At 37.6% G+C, this 24,421-nt stretch overlaps 2 protein-coding genes across 2 annotated transcripts; one reads left to right on the top strand and one right to left on the bottom strand.

Annotated features, from left to right (window-relative positions):
• The first annotated feature begins 16,949 nt into the window (after nucleotides 1-16,949).
• Nucleotides 16,950-21,188, top strand: LOC106327168 (alpha-xylosidase 1-like). The gene is made up of 3 exons (XM_013765241.1): nucleotides 16,950-17,253; nucleotides 17,324-18,006; nucleotides 19,170-21,188. The coding sequence occupies exons 1-3, from the start codon at nucleotides 17,039-17,041 to the stop codon at nucleotides 21,053-21,055; spliced, it is 2,784 nt and encodes a 927-aa protein (XP_013620695.1). The 5' UTR covers nucleotides 16,950-17,038; the 3' UTR covers nucleotides 21,056-21,188.
• A 2,381-nt stretch (nucleotides 21,189-23,569) lies between these two features.
• On the bottom strand, nucleotides 23,570-24,186 carry LOC106323583. The gene is made up of 2 exons (XM_013761681.1): nucleotides 23,913-24,186; nucleotides 23,570-23,706 (listed from the first exon to the last, which is right to left on the bottom strand). The coding sequence occupies exons 1-2, from the start codon at nucleotides 24,184-24,186 to the stop codon at nucleotides 23,570-23,572; spliced, it is 411 nt and encodes a 136-aa protein (XP_013617135.1).
• Nucleotides 24,187-24,421: the final 235 nt, after the last annotated feature.

Genomic DNA, 24,421 nt, shown 5'->3' with positions numbered 1-24,421 from the left:
TTAAATCACACAGTCTCTGTGTGAGTAAGAGAGAGATACCCAAAGGAAAGCAATATGCAAAGATAAACTGGTATATACAATGGAAAGGTTTGAGTGGTACCTCAAGCGGAGAGTGGAGGAGGAGGATCCTTCCCGCTTTCAAGAGTGATGGTGAGGATATGAGAGGGAAGCTCTTGAAGCTTGATTGGATCATTCTGAAGCTGAGGAGTGATGATGGCCCTTGCACTTGAAAATGGCTTAGACCTTCCCTTGCACTTGATTTTGTACTCAAAGGCCCCATCCTTAAGCTTCATTGGGTGGAGAGTGAGAGTGTGAGGACTCTTATCAAGAGGTGGAGGATGAGGTTCTTTCACAATCTTCTTCTTGTCATGAGCAGCCTTGGTCGCTCTACTCACCTCCTCCCTTTTAGCACTTTCCAAGTGCTCATCACAAAGCTCTTTAGAGCACTTTCCAGCAAGACCTTCTTTCTCAATACCAACCCCTTCAGCCATGGTCTTCTCAATGGAGGATGCTCCACAAGTGATTGTTCCACAATACTCAGCTTTCATCTTTGGGGATTGTAGTGGATAAGAGAGAGCTTTGTTCACATTTAGGAGTGTGACCTTCTTGTTGGCAAAGTCTATGCACCCTCCCACTGTTGTGAGAAATGGAGTGCCAAGGATCAATGGGACTCTCTTCTCAGTAGCCATCTTTTCTTCTCAACTTGATTCTCAGCCTTGTGCTCAGCTCTTTGCAGATTCGTTGCTTCAACTTTCCTGGCAGCGTCCTTCACAATCTGTGCTTTAGCTGTGGCCACAACAAATCTCTCAACTTCCCCAAACTCAGTTCCAAATACCGGTCTTTCAATCTCATCCTCCTCTTTCTCATGATCACTCAGCTCAATCTCTGAAGAAGTAGTGGAGAAGACAACATTGCAAGACTCCTTGGGGTTCTTTTCTGGTTTTCCTGGTAGAGACCTCATTGGCTGCTTGGAGGATGAAGGCATAGAAGCAACTTAACTCTCCAAAGCCTTGAGATGAGAGGCAAGTTGCATGTACTTGTTGTTGAGGTCAGAATAGTTCCCATCAATCTTTGCATAGATGTTCTTGAACTCATAAATCATGGTCTTCTCGTTTCTGGCCTGAAATTCCAAGAGTTGCTTGAACATAGAACCCACACTTGAATCTGGAGCTTGAGCTTTAGAAGATAGCTTCCTTGAATCTGAGGAGGCTGGTTGGCTTGGTAATCTCCTTGCTGATTGTTGTAGTAAGGCCTTTGCTGATAGTTGTTTTGGTACTGAAAACTGGGCTCTTTCCTGTACCATGTGCCATTAGCATTGATGAAGCACAACTCCTTTTGGCCTTCTAAACCATCAACCTCATTGACCTTAGGAGGAACTTCTTGACTAGGACCACCCACAAAGTTCATCTGCTCATGTTTAGCTTAGTTGGAAAGAAGCAAATCCATCTTGTCTTGTAAGGACTTGATCTCTTTTTTTGTCTGCTGATCATCACTTCTGTTGACTCTATCATGCTCCTCACTGTAAACTGAGTCACTCTTGGCTATGTTCTCTATCAGTTCTTCTGCCTCTTTCTTAGTTCTTCCCAAAAATAAACCATTGCTGGCAGTATCAAGCCTGTTTCTACACTGTGGTAGAGCTCCTTTATAGAAGGTGCTAAGCAAACTCTCCTTGGTGAAGCCATGATGTGGGCATTGAGACCAATAGCCCTTGAACCTCTCCCATGCTTCACTAAATCCCTCTACGTTCTTCTGCTGAAAGCTAGAGATCTCATTCCTGATTTTGGCTGTCCTTGAGGTAGAGAAGAACTTCTCTAGGAATGCCCTCTTGCACTCATTCCAAGTTGTGATAGAGTCACTTGGAAGAGCCTTCTCCCATTGATGTGCTTTGTCTCCCAAAGTAAAAGGGAACAACTTCAACTTGAATGCATCTTTAGAAACACCATTGGTCTTGGACAAGCCAATATTTATCAAACTTGTACAAGTGATCAAAAGGATCTTCAGCAGCAAGGCCATGATACTTGTTGTTCTCTATGGTGTTAAGCAGCCCTGACTTGATCTCAAAGTTGTTGTTCTCCACAGCTGGTGCTCTGATTCCTAACCTATGACCATTAATGTGAGGTTGATCATAGGCTCCAATGGCACGAGCTTGACGCGGTGGATGTTGTGGCTGGCGCTGTGGTCTAAGATGATCAGCTCTTGGATCAATGCCCCCTAGGGCATCACCATCTTGAGGCCATCTAATCTCTTAGGTTGAATGTTACTAAAGCAAACATGGAGAACAAGTCCAATAGAAATCTTAACTCCTTTAGCAACTAATCTCTTAGGTAAAGCAAGCTAAAAGCATTGAAGAGTTGGTTCAGACATTTCATCATACACCTTGTAGGCAGGAAATGCCTAGAGATCTATTTTAGTATGATCAAGACTAAAATAGCATTGAAAACCCTCAACAAGCAAGGAAACAAGTAAATCTAACACTAAACACCCTAGATCTTCTCTAATCACCCTTAATCACCCTAGCCCATGAATCCAAGATTAGTCTACTCATTAATAGACATGAATAGAGATCTATTTTAGTATGATCAGGAAATGAATAGAGATCTATTTTAGTATGATCAGGAAATGAATAGAGATCTATTTTAGTATGATCAGGAAATGAATAGAGATCTATTTTAGTATGATCAGGAAATGAATAGAGATCTATTTTAGTATGATCAGGAAATGAATAGAGATCTATTTTAGTATGATCAGGAAATGAATAGAGATCTATTTTAGTATGATCAGGAAATGAATAGAGATCTATTTTAGTATGATCAGGAAATGAATAGAGATCTATTTTAGTATGATCAGGAAATGCCTGGGCAGGAAATGCCTAGAGATCTATTTTAGTATGATCAAGACTAAAATAGCATTGAAAACCCTCAACAAGCAAGGAAACAAGTAAATCTAACACTAAACACCCTAGATCTTCTCTAATCACCCTTAATCACCCTAGCCCATGAATCCAAGATTAGTCTACTCATTAATAGACATGAATAGAGATCTATTTTAGTATGATCAGGAAATGAATAGAGATCTATTTTAGTATGATCAGGAAATGCCTGGGCAGGAAATGCCTAGAGATCTATTTTAGTATGATCAAGACTAAAATAGCATTGAAAACCCTCAACAAGCAAGGAAACAAGTAAATCTAACACTAAACACCCTAGATCTTCTCTAATCACCCTTAATCACCCTAGCCCATGAATCCAAGATTAGTCTACTCACTAATAGACATGAATAACCCCAAAACCATGGATGATTCAAGGTTAAACATGATTAGAGAGCAAGATAATCAAGCAAAGATAAGAAATTATGATCAAGATTAGATATTTTTTCCCAAGAGTGGCTTTTGATTAGATAGAAAACAAGATAAGATCATAACTTTAGGATTACAAGAGTATTTATATATCTTTGGAAAACTTAATGGTTTCCATTAAAAAGTCTAAAAAGCCCTTTTAAAACATTAAAATTCGACTAAGATAAAGAATTCTCGGAGCGGGGTCGTGACGTAGCTCCCGTAGGTCGCTCCAAAGATCACCTCCACTTCTTCAAATCGCGCGCGGGGTCATGACCTCGCTGCACCAGGTCGCTCCACATATGGAGCGGGTTAGTCACCCCGCTGCGAGACGTCGCTCCACATCTGGAAAGTTGTCGACGACATGTTGAGCTCGGAGCGGGTGCACTACCCCGGTGCGAGAGGTCGCTCTGGTACAGAGCGGATGTCATACCTCGCTCCAGTGGGTCGTTCTACACTTCACTCATCCAGAGCGGGTGCATGACCTCGCTCCAGTAGGTCGCTCCAGCTCCTCTACTCGCCCAATGATCCTTTTCTACTTCTTTTTGAATCACAATGCTCCCAAACATCTCCAATCACTCCATAGCACTCTCCAACACCTAATAAGGACAATGCATGCAATATGGACTCTAAAGATGCTTAATTCCTAATCTATATGAACAAAATGTACAAGATATGAAGGCTAAAAAAATGTAAATATGCAAGATATCAACGACAACCCGACGTCTGGCTCATAACGACAACCCGACGTCTTGCTCGATATCGACAACCCAACGTCTTGCTCAAGACCGATGAACACGATATCTCGATCAAGACTTGATCTCGAGATGATTATAACCGAACTACGTTTAGACTTGATCCCTTGACGGGTACGTTAGCAGTTTGATCCCGAGTCCAGTCACGATCCTTCCCTCCCCGATATCTCCTTGATATTCGACCTCCGAATATAGTCTATTTTTGTCGACTCATACCTGACTACATCATTGTGTTCTAAGGATATCGTTGTCCCCATTCTTTTTCTTCCCTAGTTTTTACATTCAAACACTATCAAATACTTAGTGTAGATTTTTGGATCTACATTTTGGCGCCGACTGTGGGGAAGAGAAACGAAAAACATCCTTACTTGGAACCCGATCTAAGGCTTGTAAGCACGAAAATGGATCCATCTTATATGGTGTCTGATACTACCACGATGACATTGATCTTGTCGGATCAGAAATGAGAAACAAAGCATGAGACTCGATTCCGAACTCAGCCAAATCGGATCTTCTGATAACATCCTCAAACCAGAGCAGACAGGCGACGAGCTCAGCTCACGCATCCAAACGAATATCAACGCCAGATGGCGTTAGTCTGAGGGATGCTAGATGTCCTAAAGAACAGATCGCAAGCCCACGAAGTCGCGAGTACTATCTTGAATCACTTATAACAAGATGAAGAAAACGACCTCGACGCGCATTGAGAAGAAATTTTCGATTAGTAAATGATCAGAGACGAGATACAGTCACGTATTTGACCAGACCAGAATCATTCATCTGTCAAAACAGCTCAACAAGACCTTTCGTTAGATGACGAAGACAACTAAAGAAAGAAATATGTTATTGTCATTTCACGGCGATAAAGATCTTCTTTCTGCATAAAAAAAATATGTACCATTCTTAGGATGATATCCACTTTTCCAACATAAGCCAAAGAGCTCCGGCTGAGGAAAAGCCATGATCAAAAAGGGCCATCACACTCCTATCTCCATGTAATTGAATCATTATATTTATGATTAAACGACTCACCAATCATTTGGAATTGTTCTGTTGAAAGGCAAGATAGGAAAACAAAGACGTCTCCGTATTCGTTAATACAAAGGACGAGATCATATTTTATGATAACAAATGAAGAAAAGCTCCTCGACTCAAGACAAACAAGAGAGCTATTCCTCCGTAAAGATTGCTCAATGGAGTTACGAAGCCGATCACGTGCCTTTCGTCACTCCAACATGTTTCGCATGTGCAAAAGAACAAGAAAAGGCACCTTTTTCTTGTAATCATTATCCCACTTCTCCACCATAAGCAAAAGAAGGAGGAAGAAGCAAAAGAAGGAGGAAGAGAGCCCGCAGCAAAGTCAAACACATTTCATCATTAGATAATAAAGACATAGTCTCGTTGTCCACATAATTGAAGATCAAAGAATTCCATTTCCACCATTATATTAAAAGGTCATTACGTCTACGTAGTGGAGGAATGGACTTTCTAAAGAGATCGCAAGCTAGACTACGGCCCCACCACAAAGACCAAAGATGAAAAAGAAACACTCTTTTTCTGTTGCAATCTTCTTAGCGACGTGTCTTGTTTGACAAATGATCGTGCAATGTCCCAACGAAATACATTTCAAGTTCTTCTTACGTAATCAACACGACGTTGCCATAGTTGTTTTACGAGCTAAAGAGAAACAAAAGTCGTCAACTCCTGACAAAGATGGACGCCAGCCGGAGAAGAGGTAGCTCTTCATGTTTCATCTATCGCCTTGATACGACCCCGTGTTTGGTGAAGAACGCGAGTTCTTCACACGAAATCTGACACAAGATCGCACTCAGCCAATCAGAGTTTTTAAGCTGATTTGTTCATAAACGACATTTCACAAAAAGACGGACCATACTTCTCGCGAAAACCATCGAACCTGATTTCTCGTTCGAAACAAAAACCGACGAAGGAACAATAATATTCTGACCACCGCCGATCAAAAGGACAGAACGAGAGCTCGCCGCCGGAGTTCGAGAGCTAGAAGCCTAGAACCGTAAACCCTTCTATGATATTTTATCTCACGAGATCGCGATGAAAGGAAAGTATCGCTCAAAACGAAACTAATGTCTTGCTCAAGACTGATAAAACCAACATCTCGCTTGAGACCAATGATGCCAACGTCTCGCTTGAGATGACAGAATCGATACCTCAAGACCGATAAAGGCAACATCTCGCTTGAGAGAAACAAACTGATGTCTCACTCGAGACGATGAAACCAATGTCTTATTCAAGACTGATATAACCGACGACTCTTTAGAGATGGTAATGACAAACTATGTTAGACTCGATCTCGTGACATGTTTAAATGATTCCTACGACCATATTCCCTATGACTTCGCCAACAGAAGAATGCCGAATTTTCGTCCTTCAACCTCGTCAACTCACTTGAAGGACTGGGGGGCAACTAGCTATTGGATCCACGTTCATCACCAGATCTCTCCCGTTAGAAGAAAAACAAAAAAAAAAAGCCATTAACGATCCCTCCACCTATGAATCGCCGGGAAGAAGAAAAAGGCAGTTGTTGATGTTTAAACAAAAGAAGCGCAGAGACGCATTTGTTGAGACCGAGCATCTTCTAGAGGAGAGGACGAGCCCCATTTTCTTCCACCTAAAACGAACAAGAACTCATGAGATGAAGAATGAAGAATACACTCTCTTCTTCTGTATGAGATCGAGGAGACGTCAAGAAACAAGACTTCTCCACTCTCCACGAAACGAGAGCGTTAAGCTCACGACCTCAAAACACAAACACAATTTCTTGTTTTAATCATTATTACAGGAATGATACTACTCCATGAGCTCCTAAAAGGCAATCCCTTCACCTTGCTTTGACGAATTGGGTTACGTCTCCTTACCCAACAAAAGCAAGACTTTCTTCTCCCTAAACAGATATAATACACTAGATGGTACTGAAATATGTAGGAGGCTCCAAACATGTTACATATTTGTTACTAAACGACTTTTCGTTCGAGACGGGGATCCCTTGGGCGGAGCTACACTACCGAAGAAACCGTAAATATTATCACCGGCATAAAAATCTTCACCACCTTTTGATGAAAGGGAAGAAGTGGAGCCCGCCAAAAGCTCGAGAGCTAATAGGTAGACGCCTCTCCATAAGTTGACTTCTCTACTTTTCAAAGAAGAAGAGCACTAGCTGCTAAAGACCATTATCATTATATTTGTATAATGATAAAACGGCTCTCCACCATGGATATGTTCAACGAGAGCAAAAAATGTCATTTTTTTTATGATTAATTCATAAAGCGATTGGGTCTTTGCATTGGCCAAAGCCGAGGATCTTCCCCACTTTCCAGAAAAGAAGAACTTGTACTCACGAGTTCTAAACCACGACTATCTCAACCGACATGCGATTAACCAAATTGGTTAACGTATTTTGATATGAGGATAATTATTCTTCCGTCGACCAAATCACGAATATGATCAAGCCGCCAAGGAGCTCCAGATGCCCCCGAATTTACCATTTCTAGATCCGAACGTTTCAAGACTGGAGAGACATCCAAGAATCACCTCGATCAAGATCAATCAACTGAGTATCATCGGGCTCGACGAAATTAGACTGGGCAACTCAAACGCGGAGATCCCTTGAGCTTTTGAGCTCATGATAACGAGATTCCAAGGACCTTGATCGCGTATCCGCCTCAAACTGCCAGTTTCCCCAAAAAACGGAACACGCCTTAAATAGGATGTTCCCTGAAATCTTCTAGCCTAAACCCAAAAGCAATCGACTTATAAAATATTACCGATGCGAAACTTTTCAAGAGTTAAGTTGAAAAGAGTGAACCCCGAAGGAAGATGAGTATGATGTTTATAAGACGCATATCTCGTTGACAATAGGCGACAACAGACCAGACGTCCGAACTAAGCAAAAAGAAAAAACGAACGAACTCGATCTTTGGAAGAGCTCGAGAAATGCAAAAGGTCGGTAAGTCAGTCGCCCTTCTCATGGAACTGAGTTTGATCTCCATTGATCTCGAATAGCTTGAGGAGCACATTGAGAATCTGTATCCCGGTAAACGACGGCCCCGATCCTCACATAGCTTGTATCGAATTCAATCTCCAGTGAGCTCAAGAAACTCGAGGAGTCGACACTACACCCTTCTCCTTAAAAGCGATATGCCATATCTCCAAAGAGCTTTAAAAGCTCAGTTACCGATAGAGCTTCATGCTTCAGAAATATAGCAAGCCCGATACCAAAAAGATCGAGAGGAGAACACCGAAGAGGCGCAAAGAAAGCTCAAACCCTTTTGCCACACTCCAAAAGTGACAAACCCATCCAATTCATTATGAAAGGAGCCATCAAACGCCCGACTTCAAACGATCTCGAACTACTTAAGTGGCCAGTATATCCCTTTCCGTAGAAGAAGCAAATAGATTTTATCTATACCGAATCATGGAAAATCACGAACAAAATCCAAAGCATCATTAAAAGATCTCGAACGAACACGAAATCGGTTCCTGTTAAGAAAAACGATAAATCCAGACAAACCATGCAAAATCCAGAACAAACCATGCAGAAACATTCTAAGATCACATGTTGTCTAAACGATATTTTCAAATCAAAGCAAAGCCGCAAGAGGCAGTAAGCGCGACATGGTCCACGATGGCGTACTATGAGTTGTGCACATATCAAGTCAATAATTCACAGCCTGAATACCTCATCCTATCATCAGTTACATGAAGAACACATGATCCAACACCACTTCTCCTTCGGAAGTTCGCAGTCACCAAGACTGGAACACGTCCATATTGGTAAACAATTCTTTATAATCTATTTACGCATGTCAATATATTGCATCAGATAATACAGATTCTCGCATTTCTATCGCGATCTGGTAGGTCATAAAACCCATATTTATTCATTAGTTTGCATCAGAACTTTATAAATAAGGTTATACAACCATTAAATGTCTTATACATTCTTCTTACATTATTAGTAGCTCAAACTACTATAGATATTCACTTTTCAGCCTCAAGCGGCATAAAGTCTCATTTAGCTTTAGTTTCAGCTTTAGACAGACTCGAACCCTTAACTAGTCTTACAATGTGGTCTCAAACGACCTAAACTCCCATCGACCATATCAAAAGCAACATAAAAAAAAAAATTGCATCCTTTGGCCACTACTGGTCCGCGAGTTGGATTCCTGATCAGCTTCCATCTCGCAAAACATATCAAGGACAAGCAATACAAATTGCTCTTACAACCGAACCAAAATACACGTTCGCTCTTTACGTGTAGCCAATCATTTCGCATTGACTTGATGATACGTTGGAATTATATATATATATTTCCAACACCTTTACACAAAAATACAAAACATTTACAAAAAAAAGTGAATCGACAAGAAATGAACGACCAGATTCACATCAAAATCTCATAAGTAAAATAAATTTAAGATATTTATCAATCTTACCACGAGGGACCGAGGTAACTCCTCATACTTCCCAAGATCATCAACCATGTTCACAAGCTCGGTTCACTACAACCACAAACTCCATCCAACTCTCATCTCTCCGGCAGCATTTACCGCTGATTATATAAAAATCATGTCCCGAACCATATACATAAACGAAGTCGATCACTCAATGATCAAACGAACCTTAAACGACTTGACGCAATTTATCTAGTGGCGAAGATTGAGCTCGTATTTCGATCAACGAAAAAGGCAACACTCAATGTGGTCTCTCATCAACGACCTCGCTATCGAATGACAAAACGACTTTGCGAAATCTCTGGAAGAAAATCAACTTGGAATCGTATTATTGTTCTGGATGCTTTACCGTCCTCCAACCTCGTTACCTCGCTTGAAGAACTGGGGGACAAATGTTGGACCATTAAACCGCCACCAAGTTTCCTGCGATCATTAAACGCTAAAAGATCAAGTCAAAAGAATTAGTCATTAGTCTACTATTATCTCGACAACTTGCGAGCTAAAGAAGAAGTCAAAGCTGAGAAAAATACAACTAAACAACAAATAAAGAGCTCTATAAAAGGACAAGAGAGCTATCTTCTCAAGGGGGGGGACCTCTCGAGGGAAAGAACAAGAAATAGAACCACGTTCCATTATTCCATTGTATAGAAAATACAAGACTTATCACCACTTGAGAGAAAAAACCAGAAGAAGACAAGATGCTTTCTCTACGCTTACTTCATAAAGCAACTACAACCTCGTATCGGTTGAAATCCATAATCATTTACACAGCAAAAGCGACCCTTGCCCATGTTACTGGCGCGAGCTCGTATTCATATACGATGCCATTCACAAAGGTCCGACTTTTAGAGCTTATGAGGGCTTACGACCAGGAATACAATTATTCATTACCCTCATAGCGCTTAAAGAGGATTGTGTGCTTTTTTGCTGATAAAAGATCAACCATCGAAGACCACGTCATTATTCACTACCAGATCGATTACGGCTCCGCCGCCACAAATCCTTAATGACTTCCCAAACTCAAAACGACATCTCGTCCGAGATGGTAAGAGATAACCCGACGTCTTGTTCAAGACCGACAACCCGACGACTTGTTCCAGACCGACAACCCGACGTCTTGCTCGATAACGATTACCCGACGTCTTGCTCATAACGACAACCCGACGTCTGGCTCATAACGACAACCCGACGTCTTGCTCGATATCGACAACCCAACGTCTTGCTCAAGACCGATGAACATGACATCTCGATCAAAACTTGATCCCGAGATGATTATAACCGAACTACGTTTAGACTTGATCGCTTGACGGGTACATAGGCAGCTCGATCCCGAGTCCAGTCACGATCTTTCCCTCCCCGATATCTCCTTGATATTCGACCTCCGAATATAGTCCATTTTTGTCGACTCATACCTGATTACATCGTTGTGTTCTAAGGATATCGTTGCCCACATCCTTTTTCTTCCCTAGTTTTTACATTCAAACACTATCAAATACTTAGTGTAGATTTTTGGATCTACATTACGCATACGGAAGAAAAAACTTACCATCCTCTCTACAGTGTTATACACAACGTAGGATACATATTATAAACAAATCACGAAAATATGAAAACTTTTATATTTTGGTTAATATCTTTCTTAAATCTACACTAAATCTACGGTAAATTTCTCATAGTATCTTTTCTCCCACGATTTTTCCTTCTACGATTTTCCTCATCCTTTATCTTAAATCAGTTACGAAATATGAAGATTAATTAGAGTAATTGAAATATATAATGGTGTTAAAATAAATATAAATCCTAGTTACCTAAATAATTCACTAAAAATTTTATGAAACAAATCGAGTTGAGAACGTCTTTTTTTTTTCAATTTCCTTTAGTTTTTAATGGAAAAATGATTTGAGGAACGGATCAGATGGGTGAGACCGTCTTACCTCGAGAACTACATTGATGCTTTCCCATAAATCCGTTTCTTGTCTATTCTGTTTGTTTTGTTTAATTCAGTTGTAAGTTATTAATTTGTGTAAAGGTGAATTCAGTTAGGCAGAAAATTAAAATATAACATTACAATATACTAGTATTAAATTATGAGTTGTTTACATAGAAGGTTACTGTTTTGTTTGCATCTTCACGTATTCTGGACTTGAGGAGTACTTTGTGACTTACTTTATCATTTTCTCTTCAAAAAAAGTCCCGTCGTTGGATGGATGAACTTCGTGGTTAAGAAATAAGGGTCGAAGGAACTAGGTTTGAGTATCTAGTTAGATTGTCCGGTTGCAACTAATGGGTAGGTGCATGAGACAGTGGGCCTTATGGCGAGCTGTTAGATTTAGTTATTTTTTAAAGGGATCCGACGACTATTGTTAAAAGAAGTACATCGCTACTAAAAGCAGTAACGTAGGTTTATAATTAATATGTGTCAGATTTATGGAGCCGATAGATTTTTTTATTTTAAGATTGATATGATGGTTGGTGTCTAAGCCGTGGTTAAGGTAGTTGTGGTTGAATTGTGTGCGGCAGGAAGCAATTGTGGTCATGAATTTTGATGTAGTGAAAGGCATGGTTATGGACGCATAATTGTCGTGGTTAGTGAAATTAGTTGACAGGAGCTGGGGCAATGGTGTTGGTATGCCCAAAATTTGTGGTTATGATAGTTGTGGTTTAGTTGTGTTTGGGAGTAAATGTTCAATCGTCTTCGAAAACCTGTGGATGTGGGCATGAATTAGATAGTCTTGTGGATGTGGTTGACAATTTGATAGACAATAGTGGTTGTGGTCAGTAAATTGTTATCCACTAAATTACAAATAAAGCTATTTTCTTTGAAACTAGAAACGACCAATCCAAAAGAGAGAGACATAGAAATTTTCCATCTTAGTTACTTGTAAATGAGTACGAGAAAGACCGAGCAATAAATAATTATGTTTTTTCAAAGACGTAAGCGTTGACAATGTCTTGATTAAGAGCATCGATTTGAGAATGAAGAGCTTTAATGGTTTCTTCCATCAGCTTCTCAATGCTCGCCACTTGTAGCTTAACCTCCACCTTCTTCCTCTCTGCTTTCACAATGGCGGTTTGTTCGTCGAATACTTTCACCTCTGTGGAATGTTTCACGCTCACGAGCTTCTCCTTGATCTTACTGTCCCTCTTTGAAGTTTCCAAACAGCCAGTAATAGACTTTGTTGTCAATAGAGAAGGAGAGACAAAAGTGGATTATGGTTTGTAAAAATATTTTCAGATTCTATACTTTGCCGTTAGTTGACGAAGAATTAGTATGTAGTTATTTAGGATTGTTTCTCGACAGAAGAGCAAAGAGTAAACTAGAAAATTGGATATAAATAAAAAAAAATACTTAATTGATTAAAAGAAAATATTTGGTTTGTTTAGTTAAAAGGGCATTTCAAAAAAATCACAACAATAAAGTACTCCACAAGTTGGAAGTATGTCCAAGTGTAAATAGATGATGAAAAAGTATCTCATATTGTAATTTTTTCTTAAATTATTGAAATACCATCGAATAATTCTAAACTTTTGAAGAGTTTTCGGATGTTTATATTATTAGATACTACCAAGATCTCGAATTTAAGATTATGGAGTCATAGGTACTTGTAAGTTAATTTTAATAAAAACAATTTGATAATTTATGGATCATATGATTATGTATAATAAGTAGCTTTTAAAAGTTTAGTTATCAAGGTAAATTTCCCAGATTCGGACTATACTATAGTAGAAATCAAATAATTAGCTGGGTATATTTTTGCTGAACTTGATATTTCAGTTCTCTTATTATTATTCGGTCTATAGATGTTTTTCATTTATTTTTAAAATCTTATAATTAAGCTCAACATTCGTAGTATATTTGGAAAAGAAGCCAGGTGTTTTTTTTTGATAAAAAAGAAGCCAAGTGTTATTATATTTCGTAACTAAAAAAGAAGCCAAGTGTTTTAAGCACAAAAAAAAAAAAAGTCTAACTCCTGAATGCATCTGAAATACAAATTTGAATCTCGTGAATAGTTCACATCAATACAGTATGAATTAATTAATTTGTATAATGAAACAAACTAATGTGATGGCACTAGTCGACAGTGTAAAACTCTTGAATCGAGACGCTGTACATCGATCTTGGAATCTCTCTAATCCATTTTTGTATTTTAATAATTTCGCGTACCTCCTTAATACTGTTGTCTGAAGTCCAAAGTCCAAACTCCATCTCCAGACAAACTTTGCATCTCGTTGTATTTTATGTAATAAACATTTGTTTTCTCGTGACAGCAGTACTGTAAACTAGGTTAGTATAAGATCCTTTTTATAGGTTGACGATACATCTGTGATTTCATTTAAATTTGTAAAACTACACTAGTTCGTAAACTATATGCTGTTACGCATTTATCTGTTCTTTATGTAAATCTACATTTAGCCAGTCGGCGTTCATTTTTTCTTTATCACTAGTGGGCATATGTGTTACCGCGAAAATGGTGCTAGCTACACTGTAGTTTTCTTATAACTGATGTCATTTTCTTTCTACCAGTACTTTATGATATAAAATGGGACTTGAATCGAGAAAAGAAAAATAAATCGTAAGAGCTTAGTTAACGTGGAAATTGAGCTGACAGAGGTAATTAGTTTGGTAAGCGAGAATCACGCTTTCAATTTAGAGACCGAGATGCGAGATGTATGGAGCCACGTTGAAACAAATCACCTCTTGATTTTCTTTGATATATCAATTCAAACTCTTCAAGTTTACTGCTTTACAGGACATCATTATAATTCTCAAATAACGCAATAACAAGATACCACGCGAACATGAATTTGAAGATATTATATAAAGCTTGAAAGTTAAAATTAAAACTACGAGGTTGATTAGAAATAGCTCAAGAAGTTATATATAGCTAATATTATTTGTGTAAAGTTTAATTATGACCTCTACTTAAAAATGAATTTACAGTCAAAAGTATATTAAAAAATTATTGGCTTTCAAATGATTATTTTTGAAAAATATTTCTCCCCTTTTTAAATATATTTTCCGTTTGTTTTTAAAAAATTATTAGAGTATATGTTTTGCAGTTTTCAGCTATATTAGAAAATTTTAAATATTGATTATAAATATATTTTGTGATTAACTATTTCTCATAACTTTTACTCAATCAAAATTAGAAAAAAAAATAATTTCTTTGAAATTTAAAATTTACTATTATCACCTAATAAAAATATATTGAAAAAGTAAAAAGTGTATCTTTTTAAACAATTTATTTTCTGAAACATAGATCCTTTTGAAATGGAATTATAAGATGATAAATTTAAGGTCATAAAAACTTATAGCATAAATTATGAACACAAAAAACAAACTAAAGTATACATTTCACAGCAAAAAAACATATGTAATCTTATATATTAATATACAATTTTAGTGTGACTTAATAGTTAAATATAAAATAATATACCAAAAGAAATTGCTACAATATTATTTTATAAATAAATTCAGAGTTTTAAAACTATGAAAATATATTAATTTATAGAATCATTAATTTTACAAAAATTTTATTTTTAGATTGATATCTAAAAAACATTTTTTACTTTTAAAAGAATATAATTTGATTTCATGATATTATATACTAATTAAATTTAATAGATTTGAATTTTGTCTCTTATAATAAAATTGTAAGTATTTAAATTACATATCTTAGAATATAAATGTATTTTTAAATGTAATCTGGTCAAATAGCATCAAAATATAGAAATTGAAAGAAAAGTTATAGATGATTTTAAAAAAATAAAACAAACAGTACAATTTTTTGAATTTTTAAAAAATGAAACAAACAGTACAGTTTTTTGTAATGTTTATATAAGCCCTATGCAAATTTTATATGTAACAACTATTAATTTATGATTTCAATGAGACTGTGCATTTACCTGGCTTTTTATAATTTATTATTTTACAATTTATTGAATTATATCATATTTCCAATTGATTAATTTTAACATCAAAATATTTAGTTAATTTATCATGTTTATTAATTTGCCGAATATTAATTTATAGAGCTTCTATTATATTACATAATGCTTTTTGTATGTACAAAACGTCAATGAAATTTAAAGTTTTATCCTACATTTACCCATGTGATTATATGTAATAGATGAAAGAAAATAAATGATAAAACTGTTGTCTAACTCAATTCAAATTGCATTAAGAACCTCAACAAAACTAGATAAAATTCTTTTTTGAACAAAAACTTACATTTTCATTCATCTACTAGTCAACAATTATTTCTCGTGGTTTTACCGTGATTTATGAATGTCATCTTAAAAACGATTGTTTCTCATTATTAGATATGATATCAAAATCTCAAAGTATGTTTTCAATTAAAATAGTAAACACTTTAGCACGATCTTTTGTTACAAATTTAGTTTTTTTCAATTTAATTATCAATCGTACAGTATATTGAATCATTTATAAATTCTAATGGTATTTTATGTGTAACAGAAGGTAACAAAATCTAGCAAATTGTTGTAGTATCCAAACATCTAAATCTCTCACTATTGTTACTATCTCCATTATTAACGGCAGATTTTTCACATATATTTAAACTTTTTTAAGTTATTATCATAAATGTATTTTTAATGAATACTGATTTTAAACAATGTTCAATTAATAGTAATTCAATTTGTTTTTGAGGATCTACTAAAATTGACTCAAAATTTTATTATAAATACAGAAAGTAAACTTTATATTCAATCAAATGCAAAAAGTTAAATATTAGTAAAATTATCATTTATCATTTATGACTAAACAAAAAATAGGAAATTATTTTACTATTACACTATATTACATTATTGTTTAAATGATATCTTATCTATAAAAATTTGTATATAAAATCTCTTTATGAAATATTATTCAATTAATTATTAATTACATAAATGATATAAAAGGAAATAAAATACACTTTTTTCTTAAAAGTTTACAAAAGTTGGTTTTTGGTTTTTCTTCTTAAATTGGTTAAAATTTTTAAAAACAAATTTCCTTAAAACTTAGAGAATCCAGTTGTTTAAATTAATTCTTGATTGGTAAATCAAATAGTTTTTATAAAAATTAAAAACTAAAGCAAAACCCACAAACATACATTAATTAGTCGGGGTTAAATCTAGGAGAAAAAAAAACAGAAAAGAAAGAAAATCTCCCCATAGGTTAACTAGAGAACAGCGTCAAAGTTAACCGGTTGCCCAAACTGATCAATGAATGGTTCTTTAAAAATCTTTAATCGATTTAGGCATATATACAGAGTCTACACACTGGATAATATCATAATAATAATAGTTTCTGTATTTATAAAATATAAACAAATGACAAAACTTTTTCTACTATTTATATATCTACGTTTAGTGTTTCACAAACTTATCAAGAGCTCTTTTATCCCTCCCTTCATTGCTTTCACTCTACAGTTTGCACTGTAGAGTCACACACTACAATGGATTCTCCAAAAACAGTTTTTTCATGTCTGTCCCTTCTCGTGGCTCTAATCCTCTGCTTCGCACCCACCCAGTCCTCCAACACCATCGGCAAAGGCTACCGTTTGATCTCAATCGAAGAGTCTCCAGACGGTGGTTTCATCGGCTATCTCCAAGTCAAACAGAAGAACAAAATCTACGGCTCAGACATCACCACCCTCCGTCTCTACGTCAAGTAAGTTACACTATCCTCTACTTCGCACCCTACATTACCGCTTCGTTTTCTGACCGTCGGATTTCCACAGGCACGAGACTGATAATCGCCTCCGTGTCCACATCACAGACGCCAAGAAACAACGATGGGAGGTTCCGTACAACCTCCTCCCTCGAGACCAGCCCCCGCCGATCGGAAAAGCCATCGGAAAATCAAGAAAGACTCCGATAACAGTCCAAGAGATCTCCGGCTCCGAGCTGACCTTCAGCTACACCACAGACCCATTCAGCTTCGCCGTGAAACGCAGATCCAACGGCCAAACACTCTTCAACACAAGCTCAAGCTCAAACTCAGGCTTTGGTGAGATGGTGTTCAAGGACCAGTACCTCGAGATCTCGACTTCGTTACCCAAAGATGCATCACTTTACGGTCTAGGCGAAAACTCGCAAGCCAACGGGATCAAGCTTGTTCCTAACGAGCCGTACACGCTCTACACGGAGGATGTGTCGGCGATTAATTTAAATACCGATCTGTACGGTTCGCATCCGGTTTATATGGACCTGAGGAATGTTGGAGGTAAACCGTATGCTCACGCGGTTCTGCTCCTGAACAGTAACGGTATGGATGTGTTCTATAGAGGAACGTCTTTGACTTACAAAGTTATTGGAGGAGTTTTTGATTTCTACTTCGTCGCTGGACCTTCGCCTCTTGATGTCGTTGATCAGTACACTTCCTTAATCGGACGGCCTGCTCCTATGCCGTACTGGTCTCTAGGTAAAGTCACATTTATTGCCTTGTTTAGTGATTCAGTTTAATATTGCCTGGTCCCTAGGTAAAGTCACTCTTTAATATTTCAAATTAATAGATATTTTATAAGTTTCACATATATTAAAAATTAAATTAAATTTTAACTATAGATGTGTTATTTTAATAATTTTAAATTAGTAACAATTTAATAAACATAATTATTTTTAAAAATGCAATTTATCATTATTAATTACTCCCTTTGTTTTTAAAAGATGCATATTCTAGACTTTTCACATATATTAAGAAAACTCATTAAATATGCATTGTTTTTTGTGAATAACAATTTTTCATAACTTTTAGCCAATAGAAATTCAATAAACACCATTAATTTTTTTGAAACTTACAATTTTTCATAAATTCATACATTGAAAAAGTAAAAAATGTATCTTTTTGAAATAAATTTTTTTTCCAGAACATACATCTTTTAGGAACGGAGGGAGTAGTAAAAATCTATATAAAACGTCATATCCTTAGTTTTTTTTAAAACATTTATCTTTAGAAAACTGTAGAGTATCTTTGTGGTAATTAAATAAAATTAGAAGACGATTTTGCTCTATAGGGTAGTTATTAATAATTATGTTTGTGGCCATGCTTAATGACGAGTAATTAGTAGGAGACATTTGAAGGTTTTTTCTAAGGTTTGACTATTTAGTCAAAAGAATGGTCACGCGAAAGTAGATTTGCGTATCATTTGCTACTGAGAAACTATTAGATTAATGTTCTGTATTAAAAGAAGATCTGGCTTTTAAACTAAACTATGTGTTTTGTAAGTAACACATGTTGTAATGAAATTCATCGTAAAGAGGATCTGTTCTTTCTCCGACACAACTTGTAGAAAGTTGACCAACATGTGGGTGTATAGGTGAAGGTCGCTTTCTAATTATGGTTTCCAATTTAAAAAGAACGTGAAGACGTGTTTCATTGCTTTCCTCTTTTGTTGATTTTTTTTCTTCCCTTAGGGTGACTCGTGGTCCCAGTACGATCTTGATACTGGTCCACGGTTCTACTAGTGACTTGACAAAAAAAAGAGAATCAAATCTTTGTTTTGGCCATGTGACAGATTCATAAACCATACTTTTTGATTAATGGGTAGTTGTGTATACTAATCTTTGTTTGAATGAACGTTGTAGGATTTCACCAATGTAGATGGGGATACCGTAACTTATCAGTTATCGAAGACGTGGTCGACAGTTACCAAAAGGCTAAGATCCCTCTTGATGTGATTTGGAACGATGATGACCACATGGATGCCAAAAAAGACTTTACGTTGAGTCCCATTAGCTACCCTCGTGCCAAGCTACTGAACTTCTTAGACAAAATCCACAAGATGGGCATGAAGTATGTCGTCATCAACGACCCCGGTATTGGTGTCAACTCTAGCTACGGTGTGTACCAACGAGGTATGGCGAATGACGTGTTCATCAAGTATGAAGGAAAGCCTTTCTTGGCCCAAGTATGGCCCGGCGCGGTCCACTTTCCTGATTTCCTCAACCCCAAGACTGTTGCTTGGTGGGGTGAAGAAATCCGCCGCTTCCATGAACTAGTCCCTATAGATGGTCTATGGATCGACATGAACGAGGTTTCGAACTTTTGCTCTGGATTGTGCACAATCCCTAAAGGGAAGAAGTGTCCAACTGGGGAAGGACCTGGTTGGATCTGTTGCTTGGACTGCAAGAATATAACCAAGACGAGATGGGATGAACCTCCTTACAACATCAACGCTACTGGAGTTCAAGCTCCCATCGGTTTCAAGACGATTGCAACAAGTGCTTTACATTACAACGGTGTAAGAGAGTATGACGCTCATAGTATCTACGGATTCTCCGAGACCGTTGCCACACACAAGGGTTTACTCTCTATCGAAGGGAAGCGTCCTTTCATTTTGTCCCGGTCTACTTTTGTTGGTTCGGGTAAATACGCTGCTCACTGGACCGGAGATAACCAAGGAACGTGGCAGAGCTTGCAAGTGTCTATCTCAACGATGTTGAACTTCGGAATCTTCGGTGTTCCTATGGTTGGTGCAGACATTTGTGGATTCTACCCTCAACCAACGGAGGAGCTCTGTAACCGTTGGATCGAAGTGGGAGCGTTCTACCCGTTTTCGAGGGATCACGCTAACTACTACTCTCCAAGACAAGAGCTTTACCAATGGGCCACGGTTGCTGAGTCAGCTCGTAACGCTCTTGGTATGAGATACAAGATCCTCCCTTACCTCTACACGCTTAACTACGAAGCTCACATGACGGGTGCACCAATCGCAAGACCGCTCTTCTTCTCGTTCCCTGAGTACACCGAGTGTTACGGCTCGAGCCGACAGTTCTTGCTTGGAAGCAGCTTAATGATATCTCCGGTTCTCGAACAAGGCAAAACCGAAGTAGAAGCTCTGTTCCCACCAGGTTCTTGGTACCACATGTTCGACATGACACAAGCCGTTGTGTCCACGAGCGGGAAGCGCGTGACTCTCCCGGCTCCGTTGAACTTCGTGAACGTTCATCTTTACCAGAACACCATATTGCCGATGCAACAAGGAGGGTTGATCTCGAAAGAAGCTAGAACGACACCGTTTAATCTCGTCATTACGTTCCCGGCTGGAGCTTCTGAGGGATACGCGACGGGTAAGCTCTACCTAGACGAGGACGAGCTTCCGGAGATGAAGCTAGGAAACGGACAGTCCACGTACGTTGACTTCTACGCTTCGGTCGGAAACGGAACTGTGAAGATGTGGTCACAAGTGAAGGAAGGGAAGTTTGCGTTGAGCAAAGGATGGGTGATTGAGAAAGTTAGTGTTTTGGGACTTAGAGGAGCAGGACAAGCTTCTGAGATTGAGATCAATGGAAGTCCGGTCGCGAACGAGGGGAAGAAGATTGAGGTAAGCTCAAAGGAGCATACGTATGTGGTTGGGTTGGAAGAGGAAGGAGAGAACAAGAGTGTGATGGTTGAAGTTAAGGGACTTGAGATTCTAGTGGGTAAGGACTTTAACATGTCCTGGAAAATGGGTATTAGCGGTGCAAATTAATTTGAATCAATGAGATTATTAAAAAAAAAGAAGAGATTAGAGGTTTGGTTTTCAGATTGTGTCTTGTCTTTTACTAGAAGATGTTTTATTCTAAATAAAATTGCAAGTGAAAGTATTATTTCTCTTTGGTGTTTTTCCTCGCATTTACTGTAGCTTCTAATAATGGATAAGTTTTCGTGAATTCCCAAATATCTCATATGATCATATCAAATATCTCATAGGACCAGACCATATAGTATGTTTTCAGAGTATTTGTTTTATCAAAGCACAAAATTGAGTTTTTCAAAAAAGTTTGCTGGTCTGATCTTTGTGCGAGTGTTGTCACGAGGCAAGAGTTCGAGTACAGCCGACTGCATATGAGTTCTGATGATGATAATGATAGTAATGGATGACATGAAGCTATGTAAAATGTTCTATAAGTTTAAAAAGACAAAATGTTTGTATTTTTGTTTGAAATGGTTTCATACATGTTAGCAAGGTTTGAAAAGATATCGATACTAACCTAATAATCTTTGTGACCAAAAATTTATCTGTTAAACGATCAATAAGGCTTGATACTGTTCATAGAAAGTTAGATCTGCATCTGCTGATCGCCGGATAACCTTAGCTGCAACAATATTTTGGTGTGTCCACATTTTTTTGTCATATAACTTTTTTTTTTTTGAAACATGTTTGCCATATAACTTTTTTTTTTTTTACTGCAAGTACTCTTTATTAGATTAAACTTTTTACAAAAAAGTGGGTGAACAAGCCCAACTACCAAAACTACTCCAAGTTCTTTGGCAGCAACAAACTGCATACTTCAAAAATCAAAGAACGAAAACCACGCTGCAAGTACATAATTCTGTCCTGGAGGAATAACCTGTCTCCGGGCTAGAGGATCCAATCTGAGTCTAACTATCTGCTGAATCTCTGCAATAAGAGTTTCCTGGTGGCTTCTCCACTGCTGAATGAGTTCTCTTGTTTCGTTCCTTCCAAATCATATACAAGACGGCTTGATAAATGAGTCTGACAATCATAGCCACGTTACTGTCTTTCGATGGAGCAGTCAACCATCTCAACACATCCTCAAAACCTTGTGGGGGAGTAAGGTGTAACCGAGAAACAAAGAAAGTCCAGACCTGATTACTATAGGCACAGTCGGAAAACAAATGCTGACGGTTTTCATCATTCCCGGAAAATGTGTCTACATTTTAGTCTTGTAAAGCTGAAAGCTTACGTACATAAACGATGATGCAATCGTCTGCAGCATACAAACCTCAAGACTATTCATCAGATCTATGACATGTAACGATCAATGATTCGTCACTTTTCATTTTTATACCAACCATTGACCATATTTTGATACAAATAATCCTTATATCACGCCTATGTGAAAAGCTCAATAGGTTTATAAACTTGTCCCCATCTTGATGGTCGTTTTCCTTGTCTTAATACACATGCTAAAATCTAATAAGTGAATACAACAGAATCTAACAAAGTTAGGCAACAATCTATGACTAAGGACTCTAATCCAAAAAGCCTAGTAGATGAAAACTGAAAAGTCTAGCCCACAAGATCCTTTATTATAAGCCCTACGATCTTATGATGCTGCTCACAGCCTCACACATCCAAAAACTTATACTACACCAGTACTCCCTTTGACATGTCGTTGTGGTAATCAATTGCTAAACCTTAATCAACAACAACATATTTTTATAAGTTTGTAACGAGTGAGTGTGCCGAGTCGTGGTGAGCGGTGGGAAAGAAAAGAACACATCATCGAACTTATTTGTTAGTAACTTCGTATTACTTTACTACACTCCCAACGGCTTTTGTAAAACTGTTTTCAACTTGTCGGCTTTACTTCACTTCGTTATTATTTTATTTACACACACTATTTGGATTTCAGATACCATTCTAGACAGATACTAGATCCATATTGTATCAATTTTAACTTTTAACAATATGTTTATTTCTCGTTAAGGTTTTTGACTATACGTTAAATGTTTCACATCAGAGAAAAGAGATACGATAAATAATTTAATAAGGTGACCTTGAGAACCGAGCAAAACACAGAGAGTTCGCGAGTCAATGGCACAAGACAAAAGGCACGTGACAATAGTGATACGTGGAAGGAGATGAGTCAGGTTAGGTGATTGACAGTTTTATGGGCGGAAAAGTGGGACCCAAAGAGAGTTGCAGGCGGCTATATAGCGGGAAAAAGAGAGCAGCGTATGTGGGGGACAGTGCTTGGAGTCACGCGCTACCGTTTGCGTGGCCCACTTACCTTCCTCCTTCTCCATGATTCTTTGGAGAATAGAATAGCAAAAGGGTCAAGTTTATTACCTTTTTTTTTTTTTTCCTTCAAAAATGATTATATTTATAAAGGATAACAAAGAGCTATCCGAAACCAAATTACATCCGAAGAACTAACAAACAAACAGCACTAAATCCTTAACAGGATTACTACTATACCACATCAAAATGAAACAAAACAAGCTACACAAAGATGTTAAACCTTCTCAAAAGCTACTAGACTTGAGATCCAAAAAGGAGCTCCTCTAGCCACATAAGATTGAAACCACCTAGATTTCGAAGCACTATCAGCAATGAGATAGGCACATCTGTTGGAGCTTCTTGTTTCGACTTTACTTTTCCAACACCCAAACCTACACAAAAAATTCTCCAACTTATGGACGACAGAAGTATAAGAAGGCCAAGCTCTTGGTCTTTCAATGACCTTCAAAAGAATTGCATCCTCTCCAGCAATTATTAAGTTGTCTAAACGATGCTCAGCCATACATTCTAAAGTCCAGACCAGAGCTTTTTCTTTCACTTCCTCAAGCGTTTTAACTCTCATGAAAAGTATGCACACCTTTTTCTAAGACTTCCACCAGATCATGTTCATTATCGAAGATAAACTGAAATCTTTCCTGAGAAAGAGCAATACCTCTAACACGGCCTTGTTTCTGCCATTTACGAGGCATCTGAAAGATAAACTCCTCCATTTTCTGGTAGTCTAAATTGAGCAGACGCCCAATTAAACTTCTTTTATTCCTTTCAGTCGAACTAAACTCAGGAAGATTTGGCATAATAAAGGGCACATCATCATCATCTTCAAGAGACATGGCCATCAAGGCCTTATCCATCGCCGCCGACATCAGATCTTCTTCAAACTCTTATCCAAAACCTCCAATCGAACCAAGCAAAGACAATCAAATAGAATCGAAAAATTACAGAACTTTTTAACTCTGAAACTGTGCTTCTCTCCTAAAAGTTTCAACACCACCTTTTGGAGCAGAAGGAACTGGATCACCTTCTTAGGGAAACAAGGTCAGATCTTAAGAAACCGTAGCTTCAAAACAGATTCACGAAGCCGGTAAC

This window comes from Brassica oleracea, chromosome C2 (genome assembly GCF_000695525.1).
Source record: "Brassica oleracea var. oleracea cultivar TO1000 chromosome C2, BOL, whole genome shotgun sequence".
NCBI classification, from domain to species: Eukaryota; Viridiplantae; Streptophyta; class Magnoliopsida; order Brassicales; family Brassicaceae; genus Brassica; species Brassica oleracea.
This window is presented reverse-complemented; position numbering and strand designations above follow the sequence as displayed.

Coding starts and splice junctions, on each gene's coding strand:
- LOC106323583 (XM_013761681.1), bottom strand. CDS start 24,186: ATGGATAAGGCCTTGATGGCCATGTCTCTTGAAGATGATGATGATGTG. Junction 23,707..23,912: donor GGTGGAAGTCTTAGAAAAAG/GTGTGCATACTT, acceptor TTTTTTGTGTAG/GTTTGGGTGTTGGAAAAGTA.
- LOC106327168 (XM_013765241.1), top strand. CDS start 17,039: ATGGATTCTCCAAAAACAGTTTTTTCATGTCTGTCCCTTCTCGTGGCT. Junction 17,254..17,323: donor ACCCTCCGTCTCTACGTCAA/GTAAGTTACACT, acceptor GGATTTCCACAG/GCACGAGACTGATAATCGCC. Junction 18,007..19,169: donor TATGCCGTACTGGTCTCTAG/GTAAAGTCACAT, acceptor TGAACGTTGTAG/GATTTCACCAATGTAGATGG.